This window comes from Ostrea edulis, chromosome 3 (assembly GCF_947568905.1).
Source record: "Ostrea edulis chromosome 3, xbOstEdul1.1, whole genome shotgun sequence".
NCBI lineage: Eukaryota > Metazoa > Mollusca > Bivalvia > Ostreida > Ostreidae > Ostrea > Ostrea edulis.
The window spans coordinates 5437939-5463997 of NC_079166.1; the positions used below are offsets into that span (position 1 = coordinate 5437939).

General features: G+C 34.5%; 1 protein-coding gene and 1 long non-coding RNA gene across 3 annotated transcripts; both read left to right on the forward strand.

The window, feature by feature from the left end:
• Positions 1-308: 308 nt before the first annotated feature.
• Positions 309-25852, forward strand: LOC130046458 (collectin-12-like). 2 transcript variants are annotated; one of them, XM_056159807.1, is made up of 4 exons: positions 309-810; positions 5328-5413; positions 9274-9361; positions 25575-25852. In XM_056159807.1, exons 1-4 carry the CDS (start codon positions 495-497, stop codon positions 25829-25831), a joined length of 747 nt encoding a protein of 248 aa, XP_056015782.1. In that variant the 5' UTR covers positions 309-494; the 3' UTR covers positions 25832-25852. The 2 variants fall into 2 exon arrangements, with proteins under 2 accessions (XP_056015782.1, XP_056015781.1); XM_056159806.1 differs by having other exon boundaries at positions 343-810; positions 5334-5413.
• Positions 16124-20338, forward strand: LOC125673326 (uncharacterized). The gene is made up of 3 exons (XR_008801641.1): positions 16124-18133; positions 18830-18894; positions 19535-20338. It is a non-coding gene; the product is annotated as an uncharacterized LOC125673326 (long non-coding RNA).
• Positions 25853-26059: the final 207 nt, after the last annotated feature.

Here is a 26059-nt window from a genome sequence, read left to right on the forward strand (position 1 = left end):
GGCTCAAATCTCTACAGCTCCAAACTGAAGTGTTCGCGACTTGTCATGTTTACAGTGTTGCTGATGAAATAAACAGCAACCGACAGTGTGGTGTCATAAATTAAACTTCAATGGCCGATTTTTATTTAGCGGTGGGTAATTTAAAATATATGACAGATTAATATTGATTTAGTCGTTAAGCAAGGATCTTTATTGTTAAAAACTGGCATTTACAACATCAATAAGTAATACTTTATTCAATAAAGCAACATTGTGGTTAGGGTTGCCTTTCCTTTTAATTGATTTTCAGATAAGTACTATACATTTCTGAATCTATTTGTATCGAAGCTGACTTGGGTCCATGAGATGAATTGTTAACGCTGAATGCAAGACTTTCTATACAGTCAATTGATGTCACTTCGATATCACTGTGTATCCCTCATTTAAAACAATCTTTGAATATAAATTGCTGCTGGATGTTGATGACCTGGTTGTATATTTTGATTTTTTATTAGATGGATCATTCGTTGGAGTGGTGGTATATTATGCTTTGCCTTTCTTTGCCTGTGACTTGTGAGTACAATCATGTACTCTTCTCCCAGTCTAACAGTAATGAAGGACTGAATTCATCACAAACACTCCTCTCCCCGGGAAGTTTCAGCCTCCCTCAGTGTGCAGCTTTGTGTACAGAGCAGCCGTGTTGCCTAGGGTATCTTTACAATAGGGACAGCAGGCAATGCATTCTACAACTGAGAATGTCTCCAAGAGGAGACCACTCGAGTTCGACAGTATTCCTCCCAGATGACCACGGACTACGACGTTTTCGAAAAGGTAATACACACGGAATATTTCAAACTTAAACGTTTTATAACTATTCAATTTTATTTTAAATTTATTACGTGAGGAAAAAGTACAGAATCATTACTCAAATTACAAGATCAATTGATAATCAAAGATCTATGGAGCTTATTTATATAAAGTTCAGATTAAAATGTGAATTAAATTTTAATCTACTGCTAAATCATCTAAACATTTAAGAATTGTACAAAGGTAATGTTTGGTGAGAATCGGTCATATGAACAGCGGTTAGAGTGTTCACGAACCTGTTCCCGAGAAAATATGTTTGAAGACGAGACAGCCAATTCTTTTGTGAACTAATTCAATTTAACACCGACGTTTAACATCCTGACAGTATAATTGGATGGGGTTTGCTCGTGGCTAACAATCTACAGTTTGGCCTTGCGTCGTCATTTAGTAGCGCTTTTTTCGTAAATAAAAAAAATATCGGGTCCCTATGATATATGTCTATAACAATGACCCGTGTATAACTTGTATATTCCATGCAAATTCGAAGGGTTTTCGTCACAATTGAACAACAATGGTGGAATCAGCAATCCAGGTATTTGAAGATAACAGAAGTGAAAAGCGTGAAATATAATGGGTTGGTGCAAGATACTCATGATCTTTGACTATATCTTATATCGTGCCGACCCATTGACTATTCTAACACTTTTTGCAAAAATTCAAAGACGTCTGTTAATTTCAAATACAAAGACTAGCTAACCGTGGTTTATTCTATTGTGGCAAAAATCCTCGGAATTTGCATGGAATAAACTTGTTATACATAGATCATTGTATTATCCAGACAATCCAGATGAAAATGTTTAATGAAAATCTGAATGATTAATTGATTGATTGAATATTGTTTTACGTCCCGATCGAGAATATTTCACTCATATGGGGACGTCACCACTGCCGGTGAAGGGCTGCAAAATTCAGGTCCACGCTCGGCGCTTATGGCCATTGAGCAGAGAGGGATCTTTATCGTGCCACATCTGCTATGACACGGAGCCTCGTTTTTTGCGGTCTCATCCGAAGGACCGCCCCATTTAGTCGCCTCTTACGACAAGCAAGAGGGTACTTAGGACCTATTCTAACCCGGATCGCCACGTATAGCGGATATACATTATTCCAAAGCGGTGTTACATAGCGGGAGATGTAGATAGATAGATATATTGTAGATATAGATATACAGACATATAATAAGATGTATAGTTAGTTTAATAGATAGATAGATAGATATATAGATAGATATATAGATATATATGTCTATATTGAAGAGCAGAAGAACTGGTGAGTCTTCGCTCAGTGCAAAGGCAATTAACTTTACCTGACAAAGATCTTTTAGTCAGGTTAAAACGATTTGGAATTTTGAGATACAGAAGTAAACGTTCTGGTCGCCCTAGATACCGTAAAGACAAGGGTAAAAAAGGTGTAAACTTAAGCAATCTTCCGTATCCAAACATATGTAATACATTGAACAATGTTAAAGAGAAGGTACGCGCAATTACGCTCAATTGCCGATCTTTGGTGAATAAGGACGTTATCATCGGTCAGTTGTTAAGAGAGGAAAAGGTGGACTTTGCACTTTGTACTGAAACATTATATTCCGATGAGAAGTAGCATTTATCTGAAACATGTGATTTAAATCAAAACGGTTACAAAATCAGCGTAGCAAATCGACAAATCAGAATCGGTGGCGGTATCGTAATAACATGTCGAACTGGTGTGAATATGCGCAAGATGAAATTTGGTGTGAATCGTTGTTTTGAATATGGTATATGGAAACTAATTTTCAAGAACATAACATTAAACATAGTCGGAATTTATAGACCCCCATCCATGTCGACGCCGGCGCAATTTGTAATATAATTCTATCTGTTCATGGAGGAAATTATACCAAACTACTCAAATTTATTGATTCTGGGTGATTTTAATCTGTATATACATGAAGAAATCGCTGTAATTTCAGATTTTAAGGTTTCACTTTTCGCAATCGGTTTAGAGCACCCTTGACCTGGTCATCACGGAAGTAATCAGTGGTATAGAAATACGATCTTGTCAACCGGGTATATTTATCTCAGATCATTGTGTTGTCAAAATCATTACAAAAGTTAAAAAGGAAAGCATAAAAAATAAAACGATTTCTCGGAGAATTTTTAAAGATATCGACACGTCAGCGTTTGGGCAACATTTAAATGAAATCTCGATCGAATGTGAAGATGTGAATTGATTTGTAGAGCATTTTGAAATGATATTTGGTTCAATCTTAGATAAGCACGCTCCTACATGTATAAACGAAAAAAACAAATATCACCTGAGAACCTAAACCGTGGTTCACCGAAAATATACTCCATCTGAAACACGTTTCTCGCAAAGCAGAGGGGGTCTGGAGAAAATACAAACAACCTAATCAGTACGAAGCAATGAAAACAGTGCGGAACACATACAATTATGAACTTTATCGTGATGAAAATAAAACCCTCAGTGAAAAAGTCCCAAACAGCAAAGGAGATTCGAAAAAACTGCATCAATTAGTTGCTGAACTTACTGGTCCTAAGTCCGACAACCCTATGCCCAATTAAAACAGCGATAGCGTGCTCGCAGAGAAATTCGCAGATTATTTCATAAACAAAATTGACAAAATTAGGCAGTCATTACAAGATTTCAGTAACTTTGAACCTCTTACTAAAGATGTGCCACCACTCGAATCTTTTCGGGAACTATCGGATGACGAAATAACGAAACTGATTGGTGAAATACATAAGAAATCATGCGAATCGGACATTTTACCAACCAGTGTTCTAAAATGGCATTTACAGGAATTGTTACCACCTATAACTAAACTTGTGAATTTATCGCAGAGGCAGGGTGTTTTCCCATCAAAATGGAAACAAGCTATCGTTAGACCTTTGTAAAAGAAGGTGGGTCTTGAACTGGAATACACGAACTATAGACCAGTTAGTAATTTGCCGTTTCTGTTAAAACATATTGGAAAAGCCGCGCTCTACAGATTAAACCAGCAGGTTAACGACCATGAACTCCTTCCAAAAAAACCAGTCTGCATATCGCCGTTTTCATTCTTGCGAATCCGCTCTGTTGAGTCTCGTGAGTGACTTGTTAGATGCAATGAAGAAACGGGAAGTTATGGCTCTCATAGCGATCGATCTCAGCGCCGCATTTGATACAGTGGATCATCAAATATTTATTGATGTGCTCAAAAACAATACGGTGTTACTGAATCGGCTTTGACTTGGGTCGATTCATACGTACGGCCGTGCATTTGCCGAGTGTGCATTAATTCTACGTCTCCATCACTGCGTCAGTTACAGTGTGGTGTTCTGCAGGGGAGCTCCTTAGGTTGTACCTTACGTATGCGGGTACATTGTTCGAAGTTATTCCTCCGACAATTTCAGTCCATGGATTTGCGGATGATCATACTGCAAATAAACGGTTTAACCCTACCTCCATTTACAACGAAACTAAAGCCATTCGAGAACTTTAAAAATTTGCTGAAAACATTAACGATTGGATAAATGCAGATAAACTGAAAATGAACACATCAAAGACTGAAGTCATTTTATTTGGCAGCAGGAGGCAACTGAATAAATGTAGCACAAAATTTATTAACTTTAATGGTGATGAAATTGAACCAGAACGTTATATAAGATACTTAGATGCATATTTGGATGAAACTCTCAATTTTAAGGAACATATAAAAAGGAAATGCCGAATAGCTATGATCAATTATCTTAGGATTAAAAGTATTCGCAAATATTTGACAAAGGAAGCTACAGAAAGTTTGGTTTTATCTTTAGTAATTTCTCATTTGGACTTTTGTAATGTGATTTTATACGGCATAGCACAGACTGAAATATTTAAAATGCAAAAAATCCAAAACATGGGTGCGAAACTGGTATCAAATCGTAAGCAATTTTAAAGCTCTAGGGATGCTCTCATTGACCTACATTGGTTACCTATCGATTCTAGAATATCATTTAAATTATTGACCTTCATGTATAAGTGTCATGTGGGCGAAGCGCCATTGTATTTAACAGAACTTTTAACGAAACAGGTACCATATGAAAAGTTGCGCTCTGCTCAATCTTCTGAGAGTTGCTACATTGTTCCTTTTTAACAGGCGTAAAACTGTCAGTGATATAAGTTTCGGAACCATTGGTCCGAGACGGTGGAACAGTTTACCGGCTGAAATAAGACAGTCCAAATCTTTACGCACTTTTAAAGCCAAATTGAAAACACATTTGTTTAGACAGTTTTAATGTACACGTTTTTAGTTTAGGATATGTAGAGAGTGTTTGCGTGTATATGATGTATTGTTTATTCTTGTAAAGCTTTTTATATTATACATGAACAACGTCATTGAATATTTTGTGTAAATTTAGGCGTTAAATCAAATAAAAACAGTTTCAGTAGATAGATAGATGATAGATAGATAGATAGATAGATGGATAGATATATATATTTTTTTTAATTTATGATGATGAAAGCTTCAGGTTGTGCAGCCAGTTGGATAAAGTACCAGGATCATTGCTATTACCTAGGTGAAAAGAAAGTCAACTGGACAGACGCCAAGGTAAATATCCTTTTCCTCTATGAACAATATTCAGCTTTATGCTTATATTATTTTTATGTTTCCTACTATATTTTATACGGAATCATCCGTGTCATAGAAATGGTTGTTAAAACTAAAGATACACATGGATCCCGACTTGGAATTAAATATACAGACGGATTCAGACTTTAGATTAAAATATAGGTGAATTCAGACTTTAAATTAAATGAACACATGGATCTTGACTTTAAAAATACCTGTTCCCGTGAAATTAAAAATCAATACGCACCTATCAAAAATCAAAGCGTATGAAGTTTGGAATTGAATTAAAGGAGAAAAATCAACATTCAGTTAATGGCTTGTATTTGAAAGTTGCCATTAATTTTCTCACATAACACTTGATAATCCCGGGACCATGTTACATAAAACAACCGACTTAATATTTTAAAAATGCAACTCAATTAATGTCGTACCTCTTTCGATTGTAGAATTCTGTCATTTCTAAAAAAAGACATAAAAACTAAAAGCAACCATATTTGTACACACATATGGAACCCTTTCATATCAGATGCATATATTACACGTGTGTCTAGACAAAGGGAATTTAGAGAAATTGCGGACCAATTCTTGTACTGTTATGAGTGTCAAAAGATTATCGGATCTCCAACACAATTTACATTTCCAATATTCTGGCCTTTGATAGTTTTACACGTAGTAATGAGCGCCTTTTCCTGGAGAACACATTGCGTGTATGAATCTTGAGAAGTGTTGAACTTTTATTTCAACAACTGGGAATTCTCACATTAAATCATCCCATGACGAGATCATTCCATATTTTGCTTCGATACTGCAGTAGGATTTATATCATTTCTATTTATATAAACGAGTTTTGTACATCCATCATTTTGAAAAACACTTTGCATGCATAATAGTATGACTATTCATCCCAATAGTCCATGAGAAAATTGTATGTTCCCCTTACGATTTTCCTGAGAAGATTTTCAACATTTTCCCAAGAATCTTCATGTGTAAAACCAGAGACATATATAACAAAGATTAGCAAATTTTTCGCCGACATGTTTACCGTTTAAAATATGTGATGTTCCCGCCTGAATTGTTAATTTTAATAAATTAATGTTGATTTTATTTGATTTCACTCCTATGATCAATATTAATCGAACGTAAAAAGTTTTTGAAATGACTTGATGATCGCCAAATACACTTCTAACAAAGGTAAACAAATCTTAAGCATTTCTTGAAATTTAGTCGATTTTGCCAATTTTGAATCATGTAGCGCCTTTCCAGACTTCACTGTAGTTTACTTTGAAGTTAAACATATTTTAAAAATATTGTATTAATATGATTTGAGAAATTTGAACTTGATATATTTCATTCTTACAGAAGTTAGTTCTTTGGCTTTTGAGAACAACTGCGTAGAATGCTACAATTAAGTTTTAGTGGTTCAATACTGATCCCACTGGTACAAACATACTAAGCATCTATTACTGAACCCTATCAAGTTGGGGGAAATATGTCGATTGGAATTTTGAATAGGTTTGACAGGCATTCAATTTTGTGATGGAAGGGTTGATTGGTCAAAAAGTGCATGATATTACAGTTTTTGTTTCATCTAATATGTATTCTAGTTTCGTACTCCTTTACATAGGGCTCACGGCGGGTGTGACCGGTCAACAGGGGATGCTTACTCCTCCTATGCACCTGATCCCACCTCTGGTGTGTACAAGAGTCTGTGTTTGCCCAACTATCTATTTTGTATTGCTTATAGGAGTTATGAGATTGGTCATTGTTCGTTATCTTCACCTTGCATGAAAGATGAAGATAACGAGCAGTGATCAATCTCATAACTCCTAAAATGTAAAACTTATAGGGTGCCAATTTTGATGCACCAGATGCGCATTTGGACAAATAATGTCTCTTCAGTGATGCTCAACCGAAATGTTTGAAATCCGAAATAACAATGAAGTTTTATAGCTATGATAGGGAAAACCAGTGTGCCAAAAAAGTGGAGTCAAATTCGTCAAAGGATAAGAGTTATGCGTGAGGGAGATAAACCTTAATTTTGAAATGAATTTTAAATTTTATAACAGCAACCGAATATACATCCGTATTTTGAACCTAGTAACGAAGTACTTAGCTACTGGGCTGTAGAGAGTCTGGGTTACTAACAGTCCACCAGCAGAGGCCTCGACCCAGGGGCCATAATGTAAAACTTATACGGTACCAATTTTGATGCACCAGATATAAAACTAGAGATTTGGGGAAACACGGACACCTGGATATACCAGAGGTTGGGTCAGGAAGAGTAAACATTCCCTGCCGACATGTCACACCTGACATGATCCCTTTATCTTGTTCAGGTAAACAGAGTTATCCGTCATCAAAATCAGTATGCCAATCGGTATGAAAAAAGTCAGATAGTATTTGACCCAGTGATTGGTTGTATTGGAAAACTAGATCATTATAACGACCGTATAATTTGTGAAATGCTGTTTAAAAAAGACTGTTAAACCCTTTCACCACCAAGTCCTTTGTCAGTAGCCTGCATTTAAAAACTGATTATACGCAGAACAAATTCTTGCGTACCTTGATTATTTTTTTCGCATATCAAGTACAAAAAGGTCATTATTTTTATTCCGATTGCTTGTATTCATTTTTATCTGTATTGTTAGAAAACATGATTATGTATTTATTTTCTGTAAAAAAATATTTGCAGTGTTTTTGTTGTGTTAACACAGAACACTGTCGCTCAGTAACAAACATTTCGACCCCAGTTTTTTTTTTATTATTTCCTAAGTCTACTTCAATGTAGAAATCAAAAATACACTTTTAAAGAAATTAAATTCTCCAAATATGAAGTGTGAATCTCTTTAAGGTGGTATACATGCATGCCATTTAAATTAATGTGTGCATTTTTACAAAAAACACCAAGGAAATGCAAGATAAAATGAAACTTGGGGAGGTTTCTAATCTGTTATTTAAGTCTAGATTAAAACTTTGAACATCTGTCGAATTTGTATTGTGCAAACATACCTCCTGTGGGCTTTGAATGAAGATGTTTATATATTGATATGATTGAATCACTGATCATTATCTTCACTTTTCATGATTGAACCTGGTTTAGCTACCCTGAGAATATTTATAAAGATTTTTTCCTAGCTTTTGTTATTAAATTTTTTATCTCCTACTGAGGCTCCATTTGACCACTCGGGTAATGCTTTAAAGGTACTTGATTTTGCAGAAACTGAGAATTCTTGTATTTTGTTATGACTAACCATGATTTTGCTGTTCTCCAGATTGGAAAACATATTTCCATTGTCATGTAAAGATCCACTCCCCTACTAGTGATTCCATCCTACAACCCAAGGTCATGATTTCAATAAACTGGAACTTGCATTACCCTGGGATGCTTGTCCATCAATATGACTAATCAGCCTAGCGATCCATGAGGAGTTTCCAAAAAATACTTTCTACTATATATTTCGATGTAAAATTTGATCCAGAAAATGCTTACTCCTACTAGACACTTGACCCTACCTCTGGTGTGTCCAGGGTCCGTGTTTGTTCAACTATCTATTTCATATTGCATATAAGAGTTATGGGATTGATCACTGTTCGTTATATTCACCTTGTATCCACTATTGTGAATTTACCTTATCCTAGGGAACCATATGTCTCATCATATTTTTAGACCGTTCTTTTTCACAGTAATCTTGGCAGCATATTGCATCGTTTACCTGGTCAAAATACAGGACTCACGGCGTGTGTGACCTACCAACAGGGGATACATGCTACTTCTAGGATTCACCTTATATTCGTATTTGATTTATATATAGAACTGATATTCAACAAACATATTACAGCGGGAGTGTGAGGAGAGATGTTCACACCTGGTGGAGATTGGGGACCAAGAAGAGTCAGACTGGCTTGCTTCCACTTTTCTATTCAAAAGTAAGTGAACTGTTATTTATAGCTCGGGTGTTGTCTATTTTTAGAGAACTGTAAATCACTGCTCAGATTATGTCTATTGTTAGTGAACTGTAATTTATAACTCGGATTCTGTCTATTTTCAGTGAACTATAATTCATAAGTTGAATTTTCTCTTATTTTCATTCCCTTTGTACTTTTATAAAACTTTTACCTGAATTAGATACAAGATTTTACATACATGATAAAGTGAGAAACAAATTCCACTAAACAATAAGGTGAAGTGAGATGTTGTGGTAAATAAACTCTAATGTACAGAAAATGTGAGGATTTGACGTTAAATTGATCCCATGACCATGCAGTGCCAGTCACATGCACAGTGAAAGACAAAGATAACGAAACATCACCCATCGCATAGTCCTATAAGCAATACAAAACAGAGAGTTGGGCAAACAACTCTACAGAGCAATACGAACATATCTACCTAAACCTATGTGGTGCACGTTGGTTGAAACTGACATGAAACCTCTACTAACATCTTGTTTGAATTCCTTAAAGTTCCTTAAAGACTGCTCTTAGTGATACACTTTGCAGGACTAGAGTATTTACGAGTTAGACTTGGGGGGTTGAATATGTACTTGAATCTCATTTTATTTTTCATATTGCTTCACGTACACCCAAGGGACCCCAGATTTTGAGAACTCTCACAGTAAGGCGCAAAACAAATTGTCAACATGCGTGGGTGGAACTAGACCATAGGCCAGTAACACATTACCTCCCCCTCTAGGGATTTTTCTACACTATGATTTTTTGAAAGTGTGTATAAAATAAAGGTAATGAAGGTTGTTTGATAAATTTATGTTGGGGCGTTTTCAAGATATGGCTATTTGAATGTATATTTTTTTTGGCAATTCAACATGACTGCTACGGTGTTCCATACCGAAATAAAGACGACACATTGTAAACACAAACAACGGGATAGGGACTACCCATAGAGGACATTTGTGAGAAATACGTATAAAAATAGAAAACAGTGTATTATGGAAAGTGGTACATATTTTTAAATGTCTACAAAATTCATGTCTTACGAAATTATACAGTGTATACTACATTCCCAAAATAAAATATACCTATTAACATATAAATTTAATACTAAATAAACAGTTTGAAAAACGGTTCATTCCTAAATACTATAATCCATAGACCCTATCTTTATATGGTATATATGCAATCTTGAGTTAGTAAATATAACTTTCAACATAAAAATCGTTGTCCACATTTCCAAGTTTCACACGATATATATCATGTATGGAAGCCCGTAAATGTATATAATCAATAAAAAAGCACATGGATTACTTTTGCGTGTACAATGCAAAAATGGGGGAAACCCTGATAAATAATGGCTCGACTATTGAGAATATGACATATTACAAACAATAAACTAATTTATGAATAATTTAGATTAATGAATTATATTAATCTGCAATTGTAAAATAGATAAATATATTGTCATACGTAATATTGAACACCTTTTCAATTTTCAACTTACTTATAAAGATGTCACATAAGACAAAGTCCCAAGAATAATAAAGGAATAGAGTGTTTACTAGCTTTAAATGGTGACTTGCATGGTTTCTATCGCTGGTGTTATAATAATTTACAAATATATGTGTTACTAGAAGTAAAACTGAGCATTGACAAAGTTGCGCCGAGTCAAGTAAACTGTAAGACTAAGAGACATTCACTCAACCTGTGTTAACTATCGACACTTTTCCCCGCCCCTAAATGGCTGTTCTGTAACAAAGGAACTCAAGTACAAGGAAAAAACACAAACTGGTAAAGAGTGTGATAAAAACAGTAGAAGCCATTTAAAAAACTCTGTATAGAATAAAAGTGACACAATAAATTAGTTGGTTGATTGTATATTGTTTAACGGACCGCTCGAGAATTTCCACTCATATGGAAGCGTCACCACTGCCGATGAAGGGCTGCAAAATTTAGGCCAATGCTCGGCACTTACGGCCATTGAGCAGGGAGGGATCTTTATCATACCACACCTGCTGTGAAACGAGACCTCGGGTTTTGCGATCTCATCCAAAGGACTGTCCCATTTGGTCGCCTATTACGATAAGCAAAGGGGTACTGAGAACCTATTCTAACCTGGATTCTGACGGGACAATGGCTTTTTTTTTTATAAGTAAAGTTCAGTATATTGATTTGGTTGCTAAAGGGGGATGTTTTATCCAACCTGTAGAAAAATGTACACTGCGTCCGATGATCTAAACCAGTCAGAACCTAAAATTGATATAATTCTTGAGCATCATGGAAAGGCATTTGACTTTATCCGAATATATGGAGATAAATATCGTGTAGAATTATGTGGTTGAGAGTATGACAATGCTCAGAGAGAGATACTTGTCATTTATCCCGATTCATATAACCGTGATTACAAAACTTGAAACCTAAATCGAAAACACAAAGAAAATTTGGTAGCAAAATTGAATTTCGGAAAACTCCAAAGGCGAACTATATAATCTGCATGTGTTGCTACTGGATTTGAGTTAGCTCTTACAAGTCAAAGAATCTGCTATAATAATCAAACGGCAGATTTCTGACTGCCACAAAATTTTTATGCAATAACTTACCAAGGCCACCTCTCCATCATCTCTGAATACATGTACATGTGTATATAATATCTCTTTGCATGTCTCTCTCAAGTCGTATCAGACAACCCATCTTATTTTCAATGGCAAAAAAGTTTCCCAAATCGTACTCTCAGGACATATGTGTATCAGCTATGGATGGCAAATGGATAATACCTAAGTTGTTTAAAATGACTATGCACCATCTGACGAGAAGTACTAAGTTAATTACACTATCAAACATGTTATGTCACTGTAGATTGATTGATTGTATCTTGCTTCACGTCCCTCTCGAGAGTTTTTCACTCATATCGAGACGTCATCAAGACCGATGAAGGGCTTCAAATTTAGGCCTTTACTCTGCGCTTACGACCAGTGAGGGTTCTTTAGCGTGCCACATCTACTGCGACACGGGACATCCGTTTTTAAGGTCATCTCCGAGGACTCGTGACATTCACATCTGATGCCGAGCGTTTGACGATGGAACTGTCACTACCTGTTTTAACGACTTAGGTTTCACTGCTTGAAAAAACGGCTTTACAAAACTTTACTGCAGTTGTAAATTTTATTAAAGGTGATTCAAAAGCAAGTTCATCTTTTGTATTAAATTTACTTTAAGTAAATATGTAAAGTTCATCTTTACCTTGGCTTTACAGAAAGTAAATCTTTAAAGGTCATCTGTATATTACCTTTACTAGACGTAAATTTGTAAAGGTCATGTTTGTTTATAAACTTTACGGAAAGACGACCTTTTCTAGTACTAAAATACAATTATTTATGTACTTAGGTTCTATCATAATAAACCATATAATGGGCATTTTCTGCAGTTGTCCATTTTTGCGGATAGAGACAATCCACAAAAATTATCGCACTCTCTCTCTCTCTAAAGAGATAGAAATGTTATAAAACCGCAGAATAAATTCTGCTACCTTTTCTGGGTGGAATCGCAAATTTCCATCCGTAGGAAATGTCCCTTATACGATATGTTTAGGGTAGGGCTATGCGCAGTTTCACACACACATATCTGTGTGTGTACACATATGCCTTCATTTGGTAGATCAGCATTTTCATATCTATTTATCCACTTTTCAATTTCGTCATATTGATACTAATGTATGAGTTTCAAATTCCACAGTAAAATCCAAGAGGTCAATGGGCCACATCACTTATCTGAGTCACCTTGGCCATATCTGAAGACTTCCATTTATGTAAAACCTTAGTCCCTATCGTGGCCCCAACCTACCCCTGGAGGCCATGATTTTCATAAACTTGAATCTACACCATGTCAGGAAGCTTTCATGTAAATGTTAACTTATTTGTCTCAATGGTTCTTAAGAAGAAGATTTTAAAAGATTTCTCTATATATTTCTATTCAAAACTTTGATGCCCTATTACGGCCCTAACTTATCCCCGGAAGCCATGATTTAGACAAGCTTCAATCTGCACTATGTCAGGAAGCTTTCATGTAAATTTCCACTTTCCTGGACCAGTAGTTTTTGAGAAGAAGATTTTTAAAGATTTTCCCCATATATTTGTATGCAAAACTTTGACCCCCCCCCTATAATTTACTTGCGCATCTTCAATTCAGTTAATATTTCTAAATTGGACACATAATTCACACACCCATTTCATGTCTATTATTTGAACATAGTATACATTTACTCTACACCAATTTCATGTCAATTATTTGAACATTGTATATTTACTTAGTACATATATATTCAATAAAATAACAGAATTCAAAATGGTGAAACAACATAACAAAGATTAATTCATGCTTTTGTAACAATTACAAAAATTCGCAGATTTTTTTTTAAACTTTAATACTAAATTTGAATATGGATTATACAAATACCAGGTAAAATATGTTTAAAAAAAATAGAATTAATATTTGTACAATGCAGTTTTGGAAGATAAAATAACAAAAAAACACTGCATGAAAAAGTGTGCCAATAATGAACAAAATCATGAAGGTGGACACATTATGTTAAAAATGGAAAAAAAAAATTATGAATATGTATCAACATGTATATTGGATAAATGTATTGTGTTTATGCGTCAAGCTTCACACTTGAACAAATGTGTGCTGACTTCACAAAGCGGTATTGTGTATTTGGTGAAGAAGTGGCTGTGTCAATACCACGTGCTCTATGTGTCAAGCTTCACACTTGAAAAAGTGTGTGCTGACTTCACAAAGCGGTATTGTGTATTTGGTGATGAAGTGGCTGTGTCAATACCACGTGCTCTATGTGTCAAGCTTCACACTTGAAAAAGTGTGTGCTGACTTCACAAAGCGGTATTGTGTATTTGGTAATGAAGTGGCTGTGTCAATACCATGTGCTCTATGTGTCAAGCTTCACACTTGAAAAAGTGTGTGCTGACTTCACAAAGCGGTATCATGTACATGATGCCGTGATAAAGTCAAAAACAGTGCCTTACGTTAAGTAAATGGATATACGTTGTCCTTGCCTGAAACATTTATGCATAAACATATTTTTTTCTAGACTGCCAACTGTGTTTCCAACAATGCCAACAATACAGGAATCCATAAACATAATATCACATAATGTTTGCATAGCAAAAATACATATCATTGTAACGGTCTAGTGGTTCGATCACTGGATCGTGAATTTATTTTATGAGATTAATGTTTTTGTAAATATAATTTCACAGACTCAACAGAAACAATTGTTAAATGTCGAGTATATCAGAATATGTCGGTTGATCATTCGCGATGAACTTCACATGAAGATACATTAGTGCTTCACTGCACAAACAACAAGTGTTCTTAAATATGTCTAGTGTCTAACAAAAAGGCACGATATAGTGCTAATGTGACTTAATTTAAGTTCCGTATTTCCTATAATGCATTGGGTTTTTTTTCTTCAAAAACTAGGTATTTCGTCAATAATCATCTCCAAGGCAACTCTTATCCAAAGCTGCTATCAGGTATCTCCAATGTGAGTTCGGATATGCATCTTTTGAGGGCATTGGTTGCTGAAAAATATATAACATACATTAATGATCAATGATATACATTTTTTAACATAAATCTTTAATTTTGTGAAATAAGACACCACATTACAATTATCTTTCATAATATCAATCTTCTAATAAACAAGTTGTCCAACATTATAGTATACAATGACCAGATATTTGAATTTTCATAAAACATTCACTGATCTGAGAAATTCACTAGTCCATAACTTTAAGGTAGACCATCCATAACTGATCCATTTTGTATCTAATAAATGAATGGTGGGATTTTTCTTATCTTTGTATCATTTTGAAGGGTCGGTAAAATCAAAATATTCTACCACAAGATTTTTCAAAATTTTGATTACTAATCGATAAATCACGCCTTAAAGTTTACATTGAAGTATGTGGGAAAAACATATTTCATTCAAATAATTTATAATACGATTCGACTTTAATCCAGATATTTTGGTAAAAAGTTGCACAAACTTACTCTTTTATCAAAATATGATTTCAAATTAATAAGTTTACCACGGAAATATTTAGAAAATCTGGGGTTTTTCCACTTCTTATTTTCTAAAGGGCAGATAACTGTTCAAGAAAAAAATTTAAGTAAAAAAAAAATCAACTTTTAATCTATAACTAGTCCGAGAATTTCGTTAAATTCACTTTCATAAAACACATTCAATTTGTTTTCAATCATTAAAAGTACACGCTTCCTTCCAAAATGTTTTTATTGTTTTACTTTTAAAATATTTTTCTTCTGTTTGATACTGCTGGTCTGACGGACTATTGGAGGCAAACGGAGGGTGAAAATTAACTAGTCCACCCCATAAACTTTAGATCTCAGACCTCGGACAACTGTATTTTAACCCCATGACATATATACTATGAACCATAAATTATTTATGGAGCATTATCAACATAATAAACATACACAAATTAGAATTAACATTTGAGGACTGGACCGTAAAATGTGTGTATTGCAGAGAATACAGTGTGCATCTGAAATATGATACTTAGTTCTCACCCATTTCAAAATGACAATTCTGCCAGTGTCCACACGATCTTCTTGTTGGATCAGATGCTTTCTCTTACACACTAGTTTGCGAGTCTCAGGACTGGAGGGCCATAATGCATGTATGATCTCTGGCACTGCAATAAAACACCACCTGTTTACTTGATAATTTCCATTTTACAGAGAAGGACATTATGATAAAAGTAAACATACAACTTCATATGACTGTAAAATGTAAATCATCAATTCTTTTCACTCAACCACACTGTAGCTATTGTAAAGATGATGATCTGTGAGATATACTCCAACTGTTGGACACATGATGTAATTGGCTACTCGCTTGGCTGTCATTTACCAATTTTGCTTCAGTCATTTGCACAACCGTCATGTACTTATTTCATATGAGTGTGGCTACATACACAACAGTCGTGCACTTCTTTCAAACTATGACCAAACCATAATAAATAAAATTACTACCTATATGTATATCAGGTGGTCATGTAACATTACTATACATATATGATACATATCACCGGTCAAGTTCACTGTCATGTCCATGTTCAGCTGATGATAAGATACCATAAGCAATGATAAGTGGCTATTCTAAAGTTTAAGTAATAAATTGGTGTTGTTAATATATATGTACTATGTCATCACCTTTGCCGCGGTTTTTTTAAAGTGTGACTCACCTCTCAAGGAGCCTCACTGCCTGCAACTTTGAAAATTTGGATCCGCCCTTGATGAAATAACCACACATTAGGTTGATGCAAGTTGGCATTCAGTCACAAGTCACAGAAGAAACATTGAGCCCACTACACGTCTCAGACTCTCTAGGCACTGAGTGTGTACACCGTTTACATCTAGCACCAATCGTTCAATGCAAGTAGGCCATATACAAATTCAGCATAGCCTGGGCCTCATGCTCATGATCCTGGGGTCAGTATTTCCCTTAATCTACAGGCCTACAACTACAATCAGTTAGATTGTGAAGCAATATGACCCAAATGATCTGAAGCTTCATATCAAAGAATAAAAAGTAGCACCATGGAATAGCACACTTTTGTACTTACTTTTCTCCCTTTGTCTTTGTTCTCCCATTTTGGCGGATTATCTTGTTTACATCCCATGATGCATTTCGGTTCGGCAATCACATTCATTCCTTTGGTAATTCGGTTTATTACTTCATTAATCAATTTAATTCAATACGTCTGCATATTCCTGTGAAAGTTCGGTAAGATCTTATAAAATGTCTAAATGATATAAATTTGGATAATCCCAATCTTTTCCCCACTACACTCCTCATTGAATCTCACATGGGTTTGAACTTTTGTTGGATTCATCGAATTAATATTTGAACGAGTTAGCAACTACGTTGTTTACCTCACCATATTTGGTGCATTGGAATCCAATTAATTTAAAACGTGCTTTGCGCGAATTGCGCTGTTTATTAAAATGTGGAAAGAAGAAATAGAAAGGGGCTTTTATCTACTGAGGTGGAGACCCCCATCGATCGACTTCGGGAGACCAGGTAGGTAGCTGAAATTTGTTTATAAACAAGCACTTACTATTACTATTAGAAAGGAGAGTTACTCACTGTAACAAAGACTTTTGACAGTCTAATACATGTATAGTATTGGCTATATGTCGAACGTTAGTTCTTTTCGGAGGACGTGTTAACGCAGGGTTGGTATAACGTAGTGGATTGGTATAAGTATATTGTATGATTGATTAATCCGAGTTTACTCATACATTTCCTGTCCATTTCCACTACAGTTCTGTATTACTATTATCTTGCATGTACAGTGGCTGATCTGGAAAGGTGTAGCTCCCCACTTTTGTTGAATATTTTTAACAAAAATGTAAATTAAAATATCACGTGCCATTATCTCCTCTGGGGACGAAAAAGGTACATTTAAAACCCTGTGAAAATGTTCTAGATCCGCCTCTGAATTCTATATAGTGCAAATACAAGCGACAAAAATGGATTAATAAATGACTTACTTCTTAGCCGTATTGTGGAAAAATGTAAATATTCATCTGACATCATCATATAATATTATCGCATCTTCTATTTCTATTAACAGGTTCTTTTTTCAATAGCCATCACAAACTAGAATATTGAAAAATGAAGGGAGTGGAGCTGCTTAGCACTTCAATGAAGTAACTTTTGAATTTGATATTCTATATATAATGTAAAGTCAATATTTGTAGTAGTTAGAGCTATGTGGACCATGAATATCGGCTTAGGTAGCTCAGTGGTTAGACCACCTGACTAGTATTGCAGGGGTCCCAGGTTTGATTCCTGGTTCGTTCATACATTTGATTTCTTTTTTTCCTTTATTACATTTAAGTCCAATGTCTTGGTATAATGAAGGTAAACATTAAAAAATAACCATTAGTTTTTATTTTGTAATTTAGCAAGTTAAGGGACAATATGAAAAGCTCAATGTCTGATGAAAATCTTAATTGAAATAGTTTGGGGGAGGGAAGGGGGTAAAAAATCTCACAAGTTTCGGTCACCCATCCAATATTCTATTTATTATAATACATGATATGAATAATTGCAGCACTTCAGCAGGAAGAAAGTGAGCAGGATTGAAGTGACTCATTGGAAATTACATTTATTACATTTTGATGAACATTTAAAATAAGAATTAGAAAATATATATAGTCTTATTTAGTACTATTGTGTTATTGCATGATAATCGATTTGGGTCAACATGAAAACTGTGAATTTTTTTTTTATCAGACATTGAACTTTGATCTTGCCCAGGCTAACAATGTGTCATATTTATCTGTATGCATCTAATATACCAGTATATATATATGTAATATTACTCCAAATTCTTATTTCAGTTCAACTGAGATTTGATTTACAAGAGTAACTTGGAATAAGAGAACATTATAATAAAGGAGGACAGGTACATGGTTAAAATACTCTTTGTTTTAACGATTACAAGCTCTCAAAGTAATTCAATACAAATCAATCATCTGAATATAACTTGAAGATTTGATACAATGCACATGAGTCGTGTACATGTTTGATATTAAAGTTATTAACATACGATAGTCACCATTTCTATATTTACATACATGTACACATAAAAAAATCTAAAGTAAATAATCAAGTACATCCTCTAAAGTAATCTATTGCAATCGATTACAGGGCAAAGTTGACTGTAATCAATTGCACAAAATTTCTTTAAGTTGTTGATTATTGATCGATTACATATTTGAGTAATTGTGACTGGTCGCAGTAGCTCAGTGGTAGAGTGTTTGTTTCGTAACCAGGAGGTGGTAAATTTGAGCCCCGCTCGTAGCCATGTCAAACCTAAGATGTAAACATAAGTAGTGATTCCTCTTTTGCCAAATGCTCAGGATTTTGAAGTGAGAATCACGGGTCTTTCGGAGATGATCTTTAAAAACCTACAACCAATGACGTCTCAATATGAGTGAAAATTTCTCGACGGGACATAAAACAAACAAACAACCCATGCCTATTCCAAATATAGTACAGTTTTTATTTTCCGTATGAATATAATTTTTCATTTTTAATTACAGAAACCAAGAAATAGGCCATTGGCAAAGAAAGTGGACAGAAGGGAAGAAGAAAAAGGTTACATATTTTACAAAATCCAAGTGTGCTAATGGAATGATGCCAAGCGATGAAGAAGATGATGAGGGCTTCTTGACATACCGATATTCATAGGAAAGCAACTCCTTTAAAACATACTTAGAAATTTGTCTTGCAAGAAGAAATAGACTCGTCGAAACAAGAATGGGGGATCTATAAAAGACAAAGACAAACCCAAGACTGCAGATGCGTTCTTTTGGATAATTAGACGAGATCTTCATTGGGACTTGGACAATAAGCCTATTTTCTGTATAAATACATATCACAATATTTGTACCATGATCCATTTGATATTATTCTGATTTGAAATTTACAAAGGTGTTTTTATTACAAATACAAATTTATTATATCAACTATGTGAAAATATTATTGTTTTTAAATGTGATATTGGAACAAATCAAACTTTAATATAGTGATTGTGTTTGAAATATGTGATTGTTCTTTATACATTTATTCACTATTTTGAATAATTGGTCTGAAATTATTGCTACAGTAACTTTTGTAAATGTTTTCATCTTAAATTTGATGTTTTCCTCACATTAATCTTCAAATCAAAATACTGGAAAATGAAAATTTTGATTACAGGCAATTTTCTTTGTGTAATGACAATTTGAAAAAAGGGTAATGTGACAAGGACTTAATTGTATTTTAGTTTTCCCTTATACAAGTATATGTATGTTGTACTTAATAATAGTAGAATAAATATTTTTATATGTACCAGAAAATATCTTTGATAGTTTACTTTGAATAAAAAAAGCTTATTGAAATCTCATTTTTTGTTCATTTTTGATTAATCTTAATTTGATAAGTTGAATGAAAGATGACAAATGATCAAATTTACTTTTAAGTAATGATCAAATTTACTTTCAAGTAATGTCAATTAAGAATTATTAAAGATGAAATTTACTTCCAAGAAAAGCCAGTTAGGAATATTAAAGATGTATAATGATGAACTTTACTGTCTAGTAAAGTCAGCAGAAGGTAACTTTATGACAAGTAAAGGTGAAATTTCAGGACATCATATATCTGCTTTACTTGATTAAATACTAAGTTTAATGAACCTTAAAGTCCATGAAATTTCATATTTACATTGAAGTAAAGTTAAGACAATGTGGGACATTACATTACCTTTAAGTCAAATTAAAGTTAATGTTTACCAACTTTGCCTTAAATCAGTAAAGTTATTCAAAGGCAATGTAAATATAAAATTTACATTGCATTTACTTGCTTTGTAAAGCCGTTTTTTCATGCAGTGTTTTTCGCGGCTGGTTGTAGAAGTTACTCACAGACTCAAAAGTTTGAAACTACTATTTGCAATGCGATTACAAATTCTGGATCAATATTGCATGCAAGAATATCTCTTACAAATAACTCAGTAATTCATATACCTCGCCTTAATGTCAAACAACTTGATATATAAACAAGGGATTAAGTTCTTTAATGCAAAATACATTTTTGCAAATGTCCATATTATATTTGTAAGATTCTCGAAGTTTTTCCAATTCTAAACAATGCTTTAATTACAAATTTCATGAGTTTGCCCCAAAACCTGAAAAGGTCCCCTTGCATTAATGTCAAACAATCTTATTCACCATTATAGGTTTACATACTTTCAAAAAATAATTGTTTTCAAATGTCTATATTATCTATATATGATCTGAAGAACTTTTCCATATTTCGGAGATTTTTAAAGAAAAAAAATCATGTTTTAGCCCCAGAAGTCATAAACGTCTCCAATTATTTATGTCAAACATCTTGTCAATCAAAGGGTTACATAAGTTCACATAATACTTGTTTGAAAATGTCAATGACATCTATATGAGATCTGAAGAGTTTTTCCAGTTTTCGGCTATAATTTTTTTTTCAAATTTCATGTTTTTGCCCCAAAACTCGTAAACGCCCCCACGTAGAAATGTCAAACAACCTGATTTATAAGCTAGGGACTATGTACTCTCAAAATATACTTGTTTGCAAAACTCCCTAGGGGGTCGCCCATTATTTTTACTAACTCATGGTCTAAAATACCCATCACTACATACGTGAATGTATTCAATAAGTTTTTCATACAGTTTCATGACTTGGAGTCGATTGATACACAAACTAAGCAAATTATGAGTATTCAGAGGAATAATTAAATGCATGAAATTGTTATCGCATCACGCTAACACTACTTTGTTGCGCATGCGTATCATTTCACTTGCAGATCCGTATAACATTTATACATTTACTTTAGTAAACATATCTTTCAACAGTCATTTGTAATGGAGACAAATTGGATTTTTTTTATTACTTGACCTATTTTCGTACTCTTATAAGATAGACTTCTACACTGCACTTTTACAGAAAATTACATACAGTGGTCCTCAGCTCTATACTTAGATTGAAGGTGGAAGATAACGAAGAATAATCAATCTCATAAATCCTATAAGGAATATAAAAAAGAGTTGAGAAAACACGTACCCGTGGACACACCATTGGCGTAGCTTCCATTGAGGCAACCGAGGCAGCTGACTCGGGAAAAAAAACCCACCTTTTACGTTGTTAAAATGTCGATAGCTTCTGGGGGGCTGTGCCCCCCCAGACCCCCTGCCTCCGTAATATTCGAACCCAAGCTACGTCTATGCACACCAGAGGTGGGATCAGGTACCTAGGAGCAGTAACCATCCCCTGTCGACCACGTTTTTATAATGATGCTGCCAGCTCTATAAACTCAAATTCACTACGACAGGAATTGACGCCGTCATAAGCATCATTCTTCGTCAAAAAAAAAGTTCAGGCCTGTATGCCAACATACTTAAAGTTCAAGTCTACACCCAGTATTCCCTACAGATATACTTATACTTCTGCATCTAAACTTGCTAATTACAAACTTTGCATTCTCTACATATAGGTCGCCTTATACTTTACCACCTATATGCTCTTGTTCTTGTTTCAACCACTGTACCACAGCATTTGCTTGCAGTGGTGGAAATGAAATATGGATTCTAATCCAATCTAATTAAAATTAGATTATTTGATCCGCTCACGCATATCGATTGAATCTAAAACATTCTAAAGAACTTTTAGTAAATTTGAAATCGTAAAACACTCTCAAATCAGTCGTATCCAACCGTATCACTTTACACTATACACGACCATTCTTCATGAGAAGTTAAAGACTAGACTTTTGACATCATAGGCAGTTGCTTCTTCAACACAAACGAAAAAAAAACCGGAAACATTCTTATATAGTGACCAGCCATCCCGACAAATTACTTTGTTAAGGTAACTCCATACTCGCAGTGTTAGCTGATACAAGTTTAAAAAGTGTATTTATTTTCATTCCTTAGAGTTAAAACCAACAAATTATTCAATAAGATACATAGGTCATCACACTTTTGAAGATGTGAGACGTACATAAACAGAATCATATATCACCGTCAGACAATTGCAATTTTTCTTAAACAGCGTTATTAAGATTCCATACAAACTGGTTATGACGAGATAGTAGCATTCATAACAATTTCAGGAAACTGGGTCTTCACAAAAATATACAAAATGTCTTTAAAAAATAAAGGAAATTTATCACATAATACACTTGATGAAGAAATCAAAAGAAACGGAGTTACTGTCCTTGGATTCAATATTTTTAAACGTATCATTGATAATTCATCTATAACTTAGACTTTTGAAATAGTTTATTTCTAACAAGATTTTTACAATAACTATAGGAAAAGACTCAAACAAAATCAATGTTCCTATCATACATAAATATAAATAAATCATTAATTGAAGTCAGCATTTCGCAAATTCTATGGTCGTTATAACGATCTACTTCGTCAGTACAACCTCGCATTGGGTCAAATGCTGTCTGACGTGTTTCATACCGATTGTTAAGCCGTTCTTGGCACAATGATTTTAACTGCGGATAACTCCGTTTACCTGATCAGGATATAGGGCTCACGGCGGGTGTGACCGGTCGACAGGGGATGCTTACTCCTCCTAGACACCTGATCCCACCTCTTGTGTGTCCAGGGGTCTGTGTTTGCCCAACTATCTATTTTGCATTGCTTATAGGAGTTAATTGATTGATCACTGTTCGTTATCTTCACCTTGCATCACTGACATTGCAAAATCTGATGACATCACAGGAGGGTGGAATTACTTTAACAACACTCTGATTCCTCGCAAAATTACTCTGACATTGAAATAAAAATCAAGCTGGTGTTTAATAGTGTCAAAATCTTTGTAGTCTTTTATGATCATGCTTTCCAACAGTGTGTCGGAATTTCCATGGCACGATTTTTCTCCTTGGTCAGCTGACCTGTTTTTATATTATTTAGAATAAAAGTTTATTCAAAAGCGTCTGCATGAGTAAAATATCTTGTGGACATCAATTCGATATTTAGATATATCGCCAACGTTTAATGTAAAACGTATACGGTACCAATTTGGATGCACCAGATGCGCATTTCGACAAATAATATCTCTTCAATGATGCTCAATCGAAATTTTTGAAATCCGAAATAACAATAAACTTGTAAGAGCTATCTGTTTAATCATTTGATACATACGTCGATTCGATATATCCCCGTGGACTGAAAATAAAAGAGACCGCCTTTAATTCCCGATATTTATGTAGCAATATGCCATTATCACCTGCAGATGGTGTTTACATCTCTCAGCTGATTGAATACACAAGGGCTTGTTCTACGTATGATCATCAGTTTTTACAATCAAGACAGACAGCTCACAAACAAGTTGATGTTATGGGGGTTCCAAGAATCTCAATTAAAGACAGCATTTTGCGAAATATATGGTAATAATAATGATCTGATTTGTCAAGACAACTTACTGCTTGGTTAAATGCTCCCTGACGTGTTTCATATCGATTGTTAGGCCAGTTCTGGGCACACTGGTTTTGATTGCAGATTACTCCTTTTACCTGATCAAATTATAAGGTTCAAGATGGTTATGCCGGTCGATGGGGATGCTTATTCCTCTTAGGCACCTGACCCCACCTCTATTGTATTCAAGAGTTCGTGTTTGACAAACTCTATTTTGTATTGCTTTTAGCAGTTTGATCACAGTTTGTTATCTTCGCCTTTCATTACCACCACCCCACCCACCCCCCACCCCCAGAATACACAATGCGTAAACATGACAAATATTGATTTATTTCGTAGAATGTATATTTTCACGATACTCCTTGCTTGTCGTAAGAGACAAATAATTGGGGCGGTCCTTCAGATAAGATCTCAAAAACTGAGTTTGGCACGATAAAGATTCCTTATAGATGATATGAAATCGATCACTGTTTACTGTGTTTGCCTATCATTTCATACCATTTTTATTCCAAGAAGTTCATGTGTCAATTTGATATATCGAAATAAAATACAGAATGAAATCTTCTCAATCTGTTTCATATTTGGTTGATGATGTGAGATTCTCCATCGTCAACTTCTCATATTTTTGTTATGTGTATGATAAAGTTTGAGACAGAAACAGGCTAATGAAAAATCAGCTTTGAACGATCTGGTTTAAAGACCGTACCTCGTTGTATCTAAAGACTGTATCTTGCATAGTCTATATCCATTTTAATTATATCATTTCCCAATGTAAGATATCATTAGGTCGAATTGTAAGGCTGCTATATCCATACTTTACCTGCTTTTTTTTTTTTTACGATAAATTACTCCGTTTAATCAAGACTCACTTCTCATAGGCACCCCATCTTGATAAATGGATCAATGATATTTGTTTGCTCTTTCTTGGTGTTGTGTTCTGTGTATGTCTGAGCTATTAGAACGACCACTGTTTGTTTTCTTTACCCTGTTCGTACTCTGTCAATAAGTTAATTAATTTTATTTGGAACGTCGAATTTTTATTCTTTAGAAAACTATTTAATTTATTACCACATAAACATAACTTCTAATACATTCCATCATGTTACCAATCGCAGGTCACTATCATTTATATCTATTTCAGACACTTGTCCAATAAGCCTATTTGACGACTGTACAGCTTGGACGGGAGGAAGTGATGTCGATATTGAAGGTCAATATCGATGGAGCTACTCCAATGTACCCATAACCTTCACCGCCTGGAATGAGGGTGAACCGAGTGTAGGTTTACCAACGGAAGCAGAGGAAAAAGACTGTCTTGAACTGTTTAGAAATGGCAAATGGAATGATCGATATTGTTTTTACCTTGATACATTTATTTGTGAAATATCTCTTGAATAGTAGAATAAAGCTTCAATTGACTATGAAATATTTAGATACATAGGTGACGTTTTTCATCAAGTACTTTTTCACAACATTTCACATCTGTATGCTGTCTGAACAGCTAGCTAAACCTCACAAAAAGTCACAACATACTGAATTGTTCCACATTGATTATGCATGAGTTGAATAATGGAATAGAGTATGAATAACTCAAGTGAGCGAGTGAGTGTGACAAATAAAGTGTAC

Coding starts and splice junctions, on each gene's coding strand:
- LOC130046458 (XM_056159807.1), top strand. CDS start 495: ATGGATCATTCGTTGGAGTGGTGGTATATTATGCTTTGCCTTTCTTTG. Junction 5,414..9,273: donor TCAACTGGACAGACGCCAAG/GTAAATATCCTT, acceptor AACATATTACAG/CGGGAGTGTGAGGAGAGATG. Junction 9,362..25,574: donor TTCCACTTTTCTATTCAAAA/GTAAGTGAACTG, acceptor TATCTATTTCAG/ACACTTGTCCAATAAGCCTA.